The sequence below is a fragment of the Macrotis lagotis genome, chromosome X, assembly GCF_037893015.1.
Source record: "Macrotis lagotis isolate mMagLag1 chromosome X, bilby.v1.9.chrom.fasta, whole genome shotgun sequence".
Taxonomy (NCBI): domain Eukaryota; kingdom Metazoa; phylum Chordata; class Mammalia; order Peramelemorphia; family Peramelidae; genus Macrotis; species Macrotis lagotis.
The window spans coordinates 347,707,414-347,724,398 of record NC_133666.1 but is presented as its reverse complement, the minus strand read 5'-3'; the positions used below and the strand labels follow the sequence as shown (position 1 = coordinate 347,724,398).

The 16,985-nt window shown below is 32.7% G+C and overlaps 1 protein-coding gene across 2 annotated transcripts in view; it reads left to right on the top strand.

The window, feature by feature from the left end:
- Nucleotides 1-16,985, top strand: part of CTNND2 (catenin delta 2) — a 1,202,081-nt gene that overhangs the window by 190,811 nt on the left and 994,285 nt on the right. For both annotated transcript variants that reach the window (XM_074205345.1, XM_074205344.1), the window contains exon 3: nucleotides 14,040-14,173. In XM_074205345.1, the coding sequence (XP_074061446.1) occupies nucleotides 14,045-14,173 (129 nt within the window). In that variant the 5' untranslated portion in view covers nucleotides 14,040-14,044. The remainder of the gene's footprint in view (nucleotides 1-14,039; nucleotides 14,174-16,985) is intronic.

The window sequence follows — 16,985 nt, the reverse complement described above, 5'->3', positions numbered from 1 at the left end:
TTAATAAAATAAAAATAGGAATGATTGATTCCATAAGTTAAAGAACCTTTATTACTCTGCAACCTTAATCAGGAAATTGAAATAACCTGGAAAAAATCAGTTTTGAATGCTCAAAAATCTTTATATTTTTTTCTTTTTCTTCAAAGCATGAATAATTGTATGTGTCCTGGGTACTTAAGTAAATTAAATAATTTAGACACTTGAAAAATTTGGCTAAATATGAAGCAGAAGACATTAAACATTTCTTGTCAGTAATGCTAAAAATCAATATTTTTAACACATTGTTTCTTTCTCAAAACAAATTCGACTTCTTTTGCTGATTGTCCCTTGGAACATTCTTTAAAATCAGCAGAGATTTTGTTTGTATAATTGCCAAGGAAAAAGGAGAATACCTTATAAAACAAGTAATGCTTTATTACTAGAACTGAAAACCATTACTATGAACCTCCATGCTGGGACAAACTAACAAAAAGATTCAGATTTTTACTTTGCTTGTATATTTTTCCTTCTGACTTACCCCTTGGCACCATCTGTGAAAAATGTGTTGAGAAAGTCTAGGGCCTGAAGGGAATGTCAGTCATTACCTATTAGGAGTCCCTGTGAAGGGTAAATTCTCATAATTTGAATGGACATTTTAAAGTACTGTGAACATGTTGCAGGCCAGTGTGTGGCTGTCTGTTTTGATCCTGCTGTTTTATATATTATGACAGCCAGGGTAAGTAATTCTGCAGCAGTTAAAAATGTTATCAACTACCTTTGGTACATGTTTATTATTTTTTTTTTTTGCTAGTTGCATCAGATGAGTCAGTGATTAAGGAGAAAAGATAGAAAATTTGTATTTGTTGGAAATATGAAGTTGTTGTTGGTGACAGTCAGAGACATAGCTTTAAATAGCTTGCTTAAATTCTGTTGTTATCAGTAAAAATCAGAACTGATGATTATAGGTTCAAAGGTTCTTTGATTTATAAGTGGTAGAAATCATAGAGGTCACCCTAATGGACCCCCCTCATTTCACATGTGAGGAAATATGGGTTCAGAGGCATTAGACCTGGCAGACTTCTTTGTAATGCTGTGGAAAATACAGTTAAGTCCTTTCAAATAATGAAGGGCTATAGATATAGATATATAGAAATATAAACATTCTCTATAAATGTATCTAGCATATTATATGTCATAAATATTCATGTATTTTTATTTTTATAAAGTTATTAACTATTTATGGTCAAAATGCTGGGCTAATCACTGAGGAAGATTTACAGAATATAGTTCTTGCCCTCTTCAAGTTTAGAATCTTAAAGAATAAAAACATTTTGAGTGCTGATTCCATGAATAGTGTTATAATGTTCAATAATAAAATTTTGCCTAAAAAGAGCAAATGCTCAATTGAGACTTTAACAGACTGAAAATTAGAAGTGTTTCTTAGACTCAGCAAGAGATCAAATTTAAATTACACAGCCACCCCATATTTTCTTTCCATATGCATAGCCATGGGAGTACTTATTTCTAGAATCCTTGTGTTGCCCTCTCTGGTGTCAGAGTCAAAGCCCTTCCAACTCAAAAAGCCCAATCATTCAGCTGTCTCAAAGTCTGTTGTTAGCACTGGGAGCAACTTATTGGTTCATTATTTCCATGACTAAATCAGTTTTATGTTAATAAAGATGGGGTTTCCAACTTAGTATTGCTGAGATCACCAACTTTTGACAGAGCTATATTCATTTAAATATAATCAGACTGGAAGTTGAGTAGAAATAGACAGCATTTTGCTGTTAGTAGAATTACAAAAATGGATTATTTTGAGTATTTCTACCTTATCATTCTCGAAGTGCTTATCCAGCACTGTACTGAACATGGCTCCAGGCACTGTGGAAGAAATCCTAGTATTTTCAAGGTAAAGTTAAAGTAGAACTGGTAAGGAAAAATTAGCTCTCAAAATTCAGTTACAGTCATATATCATCTTGTCCTTTGACTATCCATTTAAAAGAAATCATACTTATAAAACCATAGAATTTTTAAATGTAAAAGACTATCCACTGTGCCACTTTGGTGGCCTAATTTGTCTGTATCTAGCTTCAAAATAAAATATTGCTTCGAGTCAAATTTCAAGAAAATTCAAATAGAAAGCCAGTTTCTATAAATGTACTTTACAAAAATACAGAAAAAATTTGACTTACAAATAATCATTAATAGAAGAATGGCATAGCAAAAGTGGAAATGGGGGGGGTTGTTGAGAAGTGTCAGCTTTGCCAAAACGAGTTTTAAAATCTTAGCTAAATTATTTAATCTTTTGGTCTTCTGAGACCATCTAATTAAATCTGGATCTGGAAAAAAATATTGATCCTACCTACCACAGAACTAAAGAGGAACTATTGTTATTATTGTACTTGTACAGTCATTTCAGTCATGTCTGACTCTTTGTGACATCATTTGTGGTTTTCTTGGCAAAGATACAGGAGTGGTTTGAAATTTTCTTCTCCAGCACATTTTACAGAAGAGGAACACAAAAAAAGTTAAGTGACTTGCCCAGATTCACAATCTAGTAAATGTCTGTGTCTTCCTGACTCCAGTTTCAGTATTCTATCCACCATACTACCTAACTGCCTAGTCTTTTTTTGAGGACTTTGAAGGGATATATCAATGGAGTCCATTTTCTTTGGTCTAGTAGTTCTTTTATTAATTTTTGTTTTCCTTATATCAAATCAAAATTTGCAATTTTAAGCCTTCTATTCATTTATCCTATTTTTTTTCACTTTGGAGATAAAGAGAGTCTATTCCCTCTTCCAAATAATATTTGAATGCAGCTGTAATGTTCCTTTGTTTTCCACTAAGAAAAAGCATAATATTTTCTAGCTGATAGACTATTTGATTAATGACTAAATGTATTGTCTTTCATTATTAATGTGTTAAAAATGGTAGATCTCATAGTCATTTGATGTTTATGTTGTTTTCGTTGAGAAATAAAAGTCTAGGTTTGAGAATTTTTTCCAATAAAAAAGCTTTTCTTTTTCAGACAGTTGACAAGTAAAGACTTTATATATGCCCATTTGAGAAAGTTTCCTTATGTTTATTCAAAATTATGGTCAATGGAGAATGACTTTCCTTAACTTATTGAAGATTAAAATCTTCACAATAATCGAGAGTTGGAGAAATGAAATATGATTTTAGAAAATTCTCCTCTCTTTGTTGAAAATAATTAATAGCTGTAAATATGGTATGACAGTTTAGACATGAGAGGAAAAACTCAACTTTGAATTTGTAACTTTGTAATTTACTTTTGTCAGAAGCAATAAAAATAGCTGCCCTATGGTTGTGTTGGATCTGAAATTAGTAGTCCTGCCCAAGGGTCATACTATTTATAAGTTATTGAATATCCTGAGATATAGGATAGGGATGCAAAAATGGACCAGTGTATTCACTAATATGGAGAAGAAAGTCATAAAGCTTAGAAGTTTTCCCATTATTTATAATCTTAGATAAACACTGAAAGATTAAATGTTTTGCCCAGGGTAACATAGCCTTTATGAGTCCAATCTGGAATCCTGCTGCTTTTGCTTTTAAGAACAACTCTGTATATACTAGCTTTGGGATATAGGCCATGGTTTTTTTTTTTTTTATTTTCTTGTTTAATTTTTTCTCTATCAATCCTTCTAAGATTTGGTTATTATTATTATAACCAAAGAAGAATTCAACTGAATATTCCTATGCCAGTTATAGTTTGATATTGAATAAGAGTAATTATTTTCCACCACTTAAAACATCAACTCTCCTTAATCCAGTGCCAAAGGAGAGGTTAGAAGCTGTAGACAATAAAAGAGTAAATAACTTGAAAGGAAGCTTACAAAGATTGATAAAACTACTGAAATCTAGATTGCCTATGGAAGTTAACCACAGTATTGCTTGATTCTTCCAACACTGGGGCACTCTGTACCAAATAAGTGGATCACCTAATTCCTTGTACTGTTATTGAAAAAATTCTTTACATTCCTTTATATGAAAGTCACTATTAAAGGTTCTAGGAATTGGGCATATGATTTTTTTTAATTGTAGTCTCTGTATTCAGGAAGTTATTTTATTTGGAGAGAGAGGAAAACAGAATAAGGACCTAGATTAATAAAATATGAGGTAATGTGTGCTTGGGGACTAAGAAATGTTATATAATGTGCTATATAGAGGAAATGTTTTTTGTCAGAAAAAACATAACATTTTCATCTAGAAGTCTTGAGAAGTCTTCAAGCAAGAGGTAGAACCTGATTTGTGCCTTGAAAGGAGAGGAAGATTTTGAAAGTTATAAATGAAAAGGTACATTCCAGGCATGAGGACAACTTAATCAACACAAACACAGAGTATAGGGAATAGCTTAAAGTCACATTTAATTGCAAGTTGGATGAGGAGTGATGTGATGGCTTAAAGGTAGGTAAGAGCCAGACTGTGGGTGACTTTAATTTTCAAGCAAATGACTTTATATTTTCTTTTAAGGACAAAAAGCCACTTGAGGATTATTAAGGGGAGGAGTGAAATGGTCAAATCTTTGGATTAAAAAGTCTAATTTGACACCTCTTTGGAGGCTGAATTGAAGAGGAAAGATATTGGTGCAAAAGTAGTGAAACTCTTTGAAAAAGGGAGGATTTCAAAGAGTGTTTCACAAGTTTAATTTTTAAAATAGAAACTTATTATGCCAGTGAGACATTTACATAGGAATATTTTGCCATAGGTGGGGATACAGAATTGAAAATCAAGAGAGAAATTGCAGAGGTTGGGAAATCAGAGAGTATGCAGAGAAAAGACAGCCCAGGGCAGAATCTGGGAAGGCATCATTTGCAGTGGGAAAAAGTGGGTGATGATCCATCAAATAAAGTATATATGAACCAGAAAAATGTAATGTCACCCAGCCAAAAAAAAGCAGAGAATACCCTTCAATGGTGAGGGGATCTAAAAACATCAAGAACTACCAAAAAGATAAGGGGGTTCTGAAAAAGTAATAATGTCACTGAATTTAGCAATTCAACTGGTTGTTGAGGAACTTTGAGAGAGGTCTTTTAGGTGAGAGTCTCAGGAACTCATATGGTGAGAGGTTGAGAAGTTAGTAGGTGGAGAGTAAATAAAAGGAATGCTAATAGATTGCTCTAAAGAGGGATTAAGCAGTGAAACCAAAGATATATGTGGTGATAGAAGAGCCAAAGGTTTAAGAGCAAAGGATTTATTTTTTACTTTATAAGAGTAATAGAGCTGTAACGATTTGAAGCTGAGAAGCAGTCATCATATAAAAGACAGATTGAAGAGAAATGTCTGGTGGTAGAATTATTTTTAGCTGATAGTGAGAGTCAGGAGTTTGTGGGTTAGGAGGAACTTCATAGAAGATGTATTCCTGTGGATTTGGCATTAAAAGGAAGCAGAATAACAAAGTCAAAAGAGTGTTAGTTGAGTAGTAAAAGTAGAAAAAGAATGGAGATTGGACTCATCATTTCATTGGTACAGAACTTCTATCAAAGGAGATCATCACCTACTCTTCTTAGAACACTAAGAGTTTGAGTGACTTGCCCCAAGTAACATAGTTAGTTTGTGATAGAGAACATGAAGCTCAAGACTTTTAGCTCTGGGACTAGTTTCTTCCCTATTATATCACACTTCCTATTGTGAATGAAAAAAAGTAACATCTGATTTGGGATGACTTCATAGCCAAAACCACTCAGTTTTGATTAGTTTGAACTACTAGTTGAAAGAGATTTAAGAACACAGCTATCTTATAAGCTCTTAGATAATTATGCAAAAACAGGATTTGCTTTTGGCAGCCTTCTATGAGTTGTTCTTGAGATCAGAAAATTAAATCATACATGTAGATACATTTTTTAAAGTAACCTAATTCCAGTAAGTAAGAAAAATGATTAATTTTGGAAGTAAACAACTGAGAATTTCATTTTCTCAAGTCCCAGACAACAAAGTCATTACAATCTGCAGTACAACTCTTTACAGTTGAATGTCAAAGAACTTTCTCTCAGATGTCTTTATTCAGATAAATATAGAGAACTTTGAAAACCATGAAGAGTAGGAAAAATGTACCTGAGAATTATGTCAAAGTTTGGGGGCATTGATTGTTTAGGGAACTGAGATTCCTGGAAACTCGATGGTGTATTACAGTGACAAAGATATAATATAATTAAAGATATAATAATTAATCATATTAATACTTGCCTAATTATTATATTTTGCTAAAATTCTCAATGTTTTGACTTCAAAGTGAAGAAAATCTGAACATCTCTAGGACTTAATGGACCCTTCCTTCTATTAGGTTCATTCTACATAATCTGTGAGAATATAGGGTGACCCCTCTACCATAAAGAATAATTTAAATTGGACTTTTATCTTGAAAAAATATGGATTGGTTAAATATAAAGAATAAAATGCCTCCTTGATACAAATAGGTATTAAACTTATTTTATAGGTCTACTTTTCCTTGTATTTAAAGGTTCAGTTTTTTCATCAAACTAACCAAAATCATAAGTTACTTAATTATCAGCTATATTTTATGATGGTTGTTCTACTTTAAAAAAGAAAAATTAAGGAAATTGAATCATATGATTATACAACTCTGATATTAGAAGAAAAAAACATTTGGAACTAAGTGACTTTAATGGTTCTTAGATTTATGTCTTATTATATCTACATGTATATTTTTGGATATTTTTAGTCTATTTTCAATCTGAATGTTTTAATTGACTATTTGCATTATTATAGTGTTACATTGAAGTAACCAGGATAATAATTGGATAATCTTGGATAACAATCATTTTTCTGACTTCCTTGTATTTTTGCATTCAGCTATTTAAAACCATTGAGCTCTTAACTCAGAACTCTCTTGTTAATATTATTTCCCTAATTTTGACATATTGTAGATGTTTGCATTGGATGTTTTATTCTAATTCTATTTCTAATTATGGATATCATAAATAATTTATTCTAAAATTAAGCTCAATTACTGATAGGATACCATTTTAGTTGGAAAATAAGACTGTCATATTTCTCATTATGAATTTCAGACAATATAATGATCTCTATAATGAAGCCTTTCTAATTTTATCCAGCTGTAAAACATTGACTAATTACTATTAATTGTTTGTTGTCATAGTTGCCATTTAAGTCATGTAGCTTGGTACAAAGCTCATAACTTATACTGAGTTAAAAAATAAAATTGACTATAGCAGGGCTCATTAAAAGCAGATGAACTAGACTGAAAATTAGAGATTAGACTTAGAGAATAGAAAGACTCAGCAGGAAAAGTGTTTAGTGAAGGTAACAAGCAGTTCCATAGGGAAAGGAAAATCCATAAAAAGTGATGAGGAATGTTTACATATATAGTTTTCATAGACAAAGACAACATTGAAAAAGTATGACAAGAGGCAGAAAATTTAGGCCTAAGCAAGGATGTCCACCAATTGACTTTTTGCAAACATCTGGTGACAAAAAAATCTAGCAAAAAATAATGGTTGTAAATCCAACCAACTGATCCCAGAGAAGTCTGGTAATATTTAATGAGAACCTAACAGTAGTCAATCTCTATAGAAAACCTTTCAACTAACTATAATAATTCAGGATCAGGGATGAATCCAGTCCACAGCTCAACTGAACTAATGCAATAGCTTGTTAGATTATTTCCATGACTTAAGTCTTTCCCTTATTGATTTTCTTTTGCATATAATTTTTTTCAAAGAGATCTTGCTAAAGTACAGAGTCTAACCATGTTAATCCCCTACTCATTAAATTCCTTATTGCATCTAGGATAAAATTAGAGTCGTATTATTTTATTTTTGAATTACTCAACTTGACCACACCTACCTTTCTAATATTGGTATATTCTTCTCCCTTTCTATACTCCACAATCCGGTCAATCTGACATTCCTGCTTCCAAACACAGATAATTCCATCTCTAATGCATTGTACTGACTCGACTCTATTCCTATAATGCATTTCTACCTTGCCTACAATCTCCTTGTTTCTTCAAAACTAGGCACAAACATCATTTTCTAAATGAAGCCTTCCTGATTTTTATGTCCTGTTCCTCATAAATCTACTATTTATTTTATATATGCTCATTTCTATTTGGGTTCCATAGTAGTATAAAATCTCCTTGAGGAAAGGCATGCATCATTTTTAAGTTAGTATTATCCTCAATGCTTGACACACAGGAGGAACTGAATAAATATTTGTTCATTGTTAGACTAAGTAAGATGCTGGTGTAAAAGTGGGATTATGATTGAGTTCTTTCAAAAAGAAAAAGTTTTATTTATGTGTGTGTATATATATATATACATATACATATATATGATAACAGATTTAGTATGGGCAACAATCTTAGAGATCACAGTTCAAAATTTTTATTTTATGGTTTTGCCAATTGAGGCACAGAAAGCTCAATTCATTTCCTCACCCATAGTCACACACTTATTAAGCTGGAAAACTTGGATTTAAATTTAGGGTTTCTGGTTCTAAATCCACTGGATTTCTTCTGCATCATGCTATCCCTTGGAAATATCAGTAACTGACATTTCCATTACCTTTTCTATTTTGGAGTAGCTTCTCATATCCTCTTCTATTTTTGACTCAGTCTGTGTTTTGGTTCTTGTTCCTGCTTGCTCCCTAGGCTTTAGTGTTCTTGGCTAACATCCTAGTTACTAACTTCTGTTCTTTTTACAATGTCTATTTTTTCTCTTGCTTTCAAATTAATTTTTTTCAATTAGCAAAAGTTTATTTTTTCCTTCCTTTTATCTCCCTCTTTCATTGACATGAAAGAAAGAGAAAAATAAAACCCTTGTAACAAATGTTCATGGACAAACAAAGCAAATTTCTGCATTGGTCAAGTCCCAAAAAACATGTCTCTGTCTGTACCCTGAGACCATCTCTGACAGGAAGTGGGTAGCTTCCTTCATTGCAATCATCTGGAGTAGCTTTTGGTCATTGTATTTGGCTGTTGCACCCAAGCAAATCACTCTTCTTTAAATAATATTTGATCACATTCTCGTTGCTTCTAAAATCAGTGGGTGCTCCTCCCAAAACCCTGGTAACATCCCTTAGTATGTTAGAGGCCCCAGATCACTCTGGCTTTGACAAATTGGCCAACAATAGTTCCCTGGTTAAGCCCATTTGGTTATTATGCAATTTTGCTGTCTCTCATATTTTATTTTATTTTTCCTTAAGGATATGATATCTCTCTCAACACATTCAATTTAGATCAATGTATAGCATGGAAACAATGTAAAGGCTAATTGACTGCCTTTGGTGGGGAAGGGGAAGGGAGGGAAGCAAGATTAGGGGGTAAATTGTAAAATTCAAAAATAAATAAATTTTTTTAAAAAAGAAATTCACTGAAAATATGGAACATGTACAAGGAATGAGAACCTAGCAACTTTTAGATTACAGAGAAACCCCCTGCCTATGTCTCTTGAATAGTTTATTTTCAAAAGGAATCAGAATGAACTATACATAGCACATTCTGAATAACATCACAAAATGAAAATGATCATATTGTAATGAAGAGCAAAATAGTAGTTACTGATGTGAAAATCATTCTTGACTCATCTGTCTGAGCTTAGTCAATGTTAATATGTATTATAAAGGAAGGGAAGAATGGTAGAAAGGATAGAAAAAATTATTAAATACTTTCATTTTTTAAGTTTATTTATTATTTTATTTCTCAACATTGACATGACAATTTTTAATATTCATTTTTAAAACTTTGAATTCCAAATTCTCTCCCTTTCTCCCTCTCTACCTTCCCCCATTTAGAAAAAAACAATTATATATTGATTATACATATGTAATCATGCAAAACATTTCCATAATAATCATGTTGTGAAAGAAATTATCGACCGCCCCCCCAAAAAAACCCTTAAGAAAATAAAGTTTAAAAAAGACTATGCTTCAGGTTCTTTTCAGAAACCATCAGTTCTTTCCCTGGAAACGAATAGCATTTTGCATCATAAGTCCTTCAGAGGTGCCTGGGATCATTGCATTTGATGAGAATAGCTACGTCGCTCACAGTTGATCTTTGTAGCAGTTCATGTAAATTTTTCCAGGTTTTTCTGAGAGCATCTAGTTCATCATTTCTTATAGAATAGCATTCCTGGGGCAGCTAGGTGGCACAGTGGATAGAGAGCTGACCCTGGAGTCAGGAGGACCTGAGTTCAAATGTGACCTCAGATACTAAATGCTTACTTAGCTGTGTGACCTTGGGTAAGTCACTTAATCTCATTGCCTTGAAAAAAAAAGCAAAGAAAAAGAATAGTATCCCATCATAATCACATCTCACAATTTGTTTAGCCATTTTCCAGTCATTGGACATACTCTCAATCTCCAATTCTTTGCCACCTGAAAAGAACTGCTGTAAATATTTTCGTACATCTAGGTCCTTTGCCTTTTGACTACTCCTTCCCCCATCTACCATCCCCCTTCAATGTAAAAGCTTTTTCTTGCCTTTTTATGAGCAATAATTTACCCCATTCTACCTCTGTCTCTCCCTTTCTCCCAGTATTCTTCTTGTATCCCTTCATTTTTATTTTTTAGATATTCCTTCATGTTCAACTCATACCTGTGGCATAAATGTAGTATGACCAACAGTAGTTCTCTGGTTAAGCCCACTTGGTTATTATGCAATTTTGTATGTAGACACAAACACACAGACACAAATACACACTCCTAACTTTCCTAATAATGAGAAAGAACATATGAGTTTCCAGTATCATCTTTCCATGAAGGAATATAAACCATTTGACCTCCTTAAATCCCTTATGATTTCCTTTTCCTGTTTACCTTTTATTCTTCTCTTGACTAATGTGTTTGAAGATCAGATTTTCTGTTCAGTTCTGGTTTTTTCATCAGGAAAGTTTCATTGAATGTCTATCTTTTTCCCTGTTTAGTTTTGCTTAATAGTTGATTTGTGGTTGCAATTCAAGTTTTTCCACCTCTGGGATATCATATTTCATGTCCTCTGATCCTTTAATATAAAAGCTGCTAAATCTGGTATTATCTTAGCTATGCTCCATGAGACTTGAATTTCTTTTCCTGACTGCTTGCAATATTTTTTCCTTGACTTGGGAGTTTTGGAATTTGGTATAATATTCCTGGGAGAGACAGCTAGATGGTACAGTGGATAGAGCACCATCCCTGGAGTCATGAGGACCTGAGTTCAAATGTGATCTCAGAAACCTAATGTGTGACCTTGAGCAAGTCACTTAACCCCATTGCCTTGCAAAACCAAAAAAATAATAATAATATTCCAAGGGGTTTTCATTTTAGGATCTCTGAAAGGTGATCAATCTATTTTTTTTCAAATTCTATTTTGTTCTTTGGTTGAAGAATATTAGGGTTATTTTTCTTGAGAATTTCTTGAAAGATGATGTCTAGGCTCTTTTTTTTAAGCCATAATATGGCTTTCATGAAGTACAATGTTTCTTTCAATTATCTCTCCTGGATATATTCTCCAGGTCATATTTTTTTTTCCAAAGAGATATTTCATTTTGTCTTCTCTTTGTATCTTTTGGCTTGGTTTGTTGTCTCTTGATTTCTCATAAAGGCATTAGTTTTCATTTTTATAAATTCTAATTTTTAAGAAATTATTTTCTTCAAGGAATCTTTGGAGGAGGAGATAGCCTTTTACATTTGATCAATTTTACTTTTAAAGGCATTCTTCTCCTCACTGATTTTTTTGTACTTTTTTTGACCTAGTCTGATTTTTAAGTTATTTTATTCAGTATTTTTGAGTCTCCTTTACCAAGTTTTCTTGCAGCACTCTCATTGCCCTCCCTAGTTTTTTCTCTACTTCTCTTATTTGATATTCAAAATCCTTTTTGAGTTCTTTATAGTATGAGACCAATTCATATATTTCTTTGAAACTTTGATTGTAGGAACTTTGATTTTGTTCTCTTCTGAGTATGTGCTTTGATTTCCTTGTCACAATAGTAATGGTCTATCATCAGACTTTTTTTGCTGTTCTTTGCTCATTTTCCCAGCCTATTTCCTGATTTCAGCTCTTTGTTAAAGTAGGATTCTGCTTCCAGGATTCATTTTCCCAGCCAACTCTTTGTTAAAGTAGGATTCTGCTTACAGGAATCGTTTTCCCAGTCATTGTTTGATTTTTATCTCATTGTTAAAGTAGAATTATGCTTCCAGGATTCATTTTCCCAGTCAATTACATGATTTTAACTCTTTGTTAAAGTAGAATTCTGCTTCCAAGGACTCATTTTCCCAGCCAAATTCTTTATTTTAGTTCTTAGTTAATGTAGGACTCTGCTTCCAAGGGGGGAGGAGGGCACTGTCCCAAACTTCAGAGACCTTGGGCAGCTGTTTCCAAAGATCTTTTAGAAACCTGCCTATTTTCAGTTCTACCATGGTGGTATGATCTTAAGAAAGATCTTAGGATCTCCTGACTTTTATTCTGGTTTATGAATGATCACAAATACTCTTTTCTGCCCTGAAACTATGAGGACAGACCCTGATCCATTATGGCTGCAAGCTGTCCTCTTAAAGCTGTCCTTATAAATTGTCTTTGGTGTCTCTGGGCTAAGACGTCTGGAATCTACTCCTGTTGCCACTGTTTTGGTCACCCTGAGCCCTGCCCCAGATCAGCTGAGGCATGGTCTTCACTGATGCAGCCCAAGATAGACCACACTCTTCATTCACTCTGGTGCAACATACCATATTTCCCCATGTATAAAATTCAACCTTTTTAAAAAAATTTGGGATCTAAAAACTTGGAACATCTTATACAATGGTTGTAGATTTCTTTTACTTGCATTTACCCCTTTTTTGCACTTCTCTTTGCGCTCATTGCTTTGCACTTGTTACTGGTATATTAGGTTATGTTTTGCCCCTTTTTTTAGTTTTTTTTTTTTTTGCAAGGCAATAGGGTTAAGTGGCTTGCCCAAGGCCACACAGCTAGGTAATTATTAAGTGTCTGAGGTCAGATTTGAACTCAGGAACTCCTGACTCCAGGGCCAGTGCTCTATCCACTGCGCCACCTAGCCGCCCCTTGTTTTGCCACTTTCTGCCCAGAAATGGCTCAGAAACGATTTTCATACAGCTGAATTCAAGTTCAAAGTGATCCAGTTTGCAAAAACGAAATCTTGCTATTAGACATCAGTCTGGTCCTCCTCCAACTAAGAAAACAATCTGAGACTGGCTACAAGAAGAAGAAAACCTAGTGAAACTGCCTGGGCAGAAGAAGGAAAGGCAGTCAAATAACCTAAATTAGAGAGGGGGGGATTGAAGAGAGATGCAGGTCCATTGGAATTCCTGTGTCCACAAAGCTGGTTCAGCATGAGGTAAGAAGAATTGCTGATGAAAAAGAAGTGACTGATTTCAGAGGACAAAATTGGTGCTTCTGATTCATGAAACAGAATGAACTAAGCATGCATCCACGCATCAGACTTGCCCAAAAGATGCCTGAAAGCTACCAGCAGAAAGTCCTTGAATTTCATGATGAATAAAACAAGTTCAATAACTTTATGTGATATATTTTTTTGAATTTTGTACCCCCAAATTGAGGTGAATCTTCTATCTTTGGATGGAAAATTGTTTCGCTGCCTCTTTTATGGGTTCTATTGCTCTATAATTTGTTTAGTCACTATTTCAAGGTATGTGGAGAATTCAAATGAGTCCCTGACGTTACTCTACAATTTTAGCCTCACCCCACAAAAAAAGATTATATTTCTATTTGTATTCCTCCTTCTTTATTCTACTTTTTCCTTTTTCCTCATTTTCCTCCATCTTTTTCTATATCATTCATTTACTTTTCATTCTAATCCCCTTCTGCCACTGAAACATTGTAATCTTAAGGAATAAGCAATAGCAAATGCGTGCAATGAAAAGGATGGTCTTGATGAGAGAGAATGCATTCATTTCTTTGCTCAAACTCAATGTGTCCCCTGTCACACAACTTATTTTATTGCATAGAAGAGCGTTTACAACTTACTGATAAAATGTTTTTTCTGAAATTAATTTGCCTTTATTTCCATTAATAGCAATCATCATGAAATTTTTGTTTTTAATTGTAGGAGCTATGCCTGTTCCAGAGCAGCCTTCATCTTCAGAAAAGACTAGTTCCCTGAGTCCTGTGTTGAATACATCTAATGGTGATGGATCTGAAACAGAGACAACCTCTGCCATTCTTGCTTCAGTCAAAGAACAGGTAAAATAATCTGATTTATATTATTCATATGAATAGTGTTGTATTATCAGAGGTGAAAATAGTGATTAAATGGTGATGTATGATATCAAAATTATTTAGCTGCATTATGTAGTATTTGCTGTTGTTTAGTGTTTCTTTGGGTTTCTTCCATTGGTTGTTCATTTGTTACCAAACATGTTATAAAATTAATGCAATGTTTTACTATTACAAAGTGATAAGACGAAAGTCTTGCCAGACAAATGGATATAGCTCTTACTACTTTTTCTGTGTGACCTAGAATAAATCTCTTCGACTTCCAGGCTTTAGTTCCTCAACTGTTAAATGAGAAGTTCAAAGTATTTATACATATTATATTTGTATATTTTTTGTTATGATTAATATACACCAGCTAAAGGCAGGTCATGTTGGATGATTGTAGCATATGCAAGTGTGAACATCTATTAAAGACTGAGAAAGAAAAATAAATAAGTTTAAATGAAAAGATTAGGGTTTCAAGTTTTTAATGAACTGTGTGTTTCTTAATTGTGGATATATGATCTTGTTAAGAATCTTTATGCAGTTGTTACAAATAGACCTACTTTTTTAAGTAACAGGTTCAGAATTGTAACAAATTATATAATTTCACAAAAAATAATCTTTGCTTATCAAAGAAAGTATTCATATAATTGAGAGAATAACTATTTGAACTCCTGACAGTCAGTACTACCATATTTCTTTTCCTTATAAGTAGCAGATAACGAAGATTCACTGTTCAAGTCTTCTTCCCTCTTATCTAATTATAGGTCAACTAACCATGACTAAGTATTGCATCATATTTCTTATTCAAGCAATGCATAAATTTCAAGTGGCCATCCCTTATCCTGATTGGAAATAGGACTGGTTTGTTCATTCATTTATTTAGAATTTTGGATGGTAAAGCAAAATTTTTCTAGGGGGAAAAAATGTATTTTTGCCTTGATAGAATTTCTATTTGGTGACAAGAAAATAAATCTTTTACTTTGGTTAAGTATACTTACATACTCTGCTAATGATGTATTAGAACTACTAGTGTCAAATGTGACCTAAAGGGAACTTGAGTAAATATATGCTTTAATATCAGATTTGTTAAACAAGGATTGACCTATCTTCCTGGATTTATGAAATTTTCAGATGACAAGTTTAAAACTTTCAATCAATGTTGTACATTTTTTCAATTCATTAATGGGAGTGTTTCTGCAATATGTTATATATTTCTCTTCTTTATTAGTTTTATGAGCTATCACCCACTCTTGAAATAGTCTCACTCCTCATTTCAATGTTTTAACTTCATTGCTGGCTTCCTCCAAGTCTCAGCTACTCATGCCTTTTGTAAGAAGCTTTTTCTAGGACCTCTTAATTTTAGTGTTTTCTCTCTGAGACCACTACTAATTCATCCTATATCTATAACTATCCCTATATCTTTGTCAGCCTACATTTTATAGACTCCTCATTCTAATTGAACTTTACTTCCTATCTAATCTTCTAGAGGAATATTTTTCAATCTTTATGATTTTCAGACATTGCATATAAAGAGGTCAACAGTCACATCTGCCAGTTACTTCACTCTACTGATATTAGGTTTACACAAATCTGGTGAATTGAACTTAGTAAGATCATTCTTTTATTATAGATTTAGGGCTTAGGTTTCCATTCTCTTCATCCAGTCTCTCACACTCCACCTGACTTCAAAGAAAATTCCCAGAAACAAGAAGACAAAAGGAAACAAATAAGTATTGAATAGCTAATTATTTTTCTTATCATCTCATCTACTTCAATCAATGAAGATCAATCTATTGACCTTCTTGACCTTAAAATTGTTTAAAAAGCCCATTTGATTATGTTTAGTATTCATCATCAAACATGCCAATGGCACTATTTAGGTGAAGTGTTTTGCAAATTTTTAAGGGACAAAGAGTTTCTATTAATTATCACCTCCACCACAAACCACCATCATCACAGTTTTATTTGGCTTCTTCTAGTTTTTTCATTACTTTTATCCCTGTACCTGATTCTATTTACTGAACAGAAGTTTTGTCATTATTCATAATGTGTATTATTAAGAATGAGACTAATACCAAGCCATTCTAAAAATATTTGTTTTTAAAAGAAAAAATATTTAGTGGTGACTTCCTATTCAATGAATTATGAATTATAATTTCTGGTATGATATTTTTATTATTTAATTTTTAAATTAATAAAAATATAGCATATAAAAGTAAAATTGTTAAAACTTATAAAATAATATATTCCTACATAAATTATTTTTCTAATTGGTATATCACCACATTTTATCATATTAAATAATGTCATTGGAATTAACAAAATACTTTTTCCTGATGACATGATTTATTTTCCTTAAACTATTGTTAATGAGAAAGTTTTTATTCATAGAGACCAAAAAATCTTTCAGGAAAAGATCAAGAAGGTAAAAGATTACCTTACCAGATAAGTGAACTTTATATTCATATATACAAAAAATAAATTATAGAAATTGTGCATACAACCTAGATTTGCTTTGTATCTTTTTATATCTCTTTATATCTCTAAAACCAGTATCATCTTAACTGATAATTTTAAAATATGTTCTCTGTTTCAAACCAGGAAATTTTCTTTCTGATTAAGATTTTTTAATTTGTGTATTTTCCCTTGAATGCTTATCCTAGGATTTGGACTAGTAAAAGATGATTACTGCTCATACTAATACTCCCACCATGACTTGAGAGAATAAGTTAGAAATTATCAGTCTGGAGTTCATATATTTTTTCAAGGCTGATAGATCCTGTGGGATTCTAGA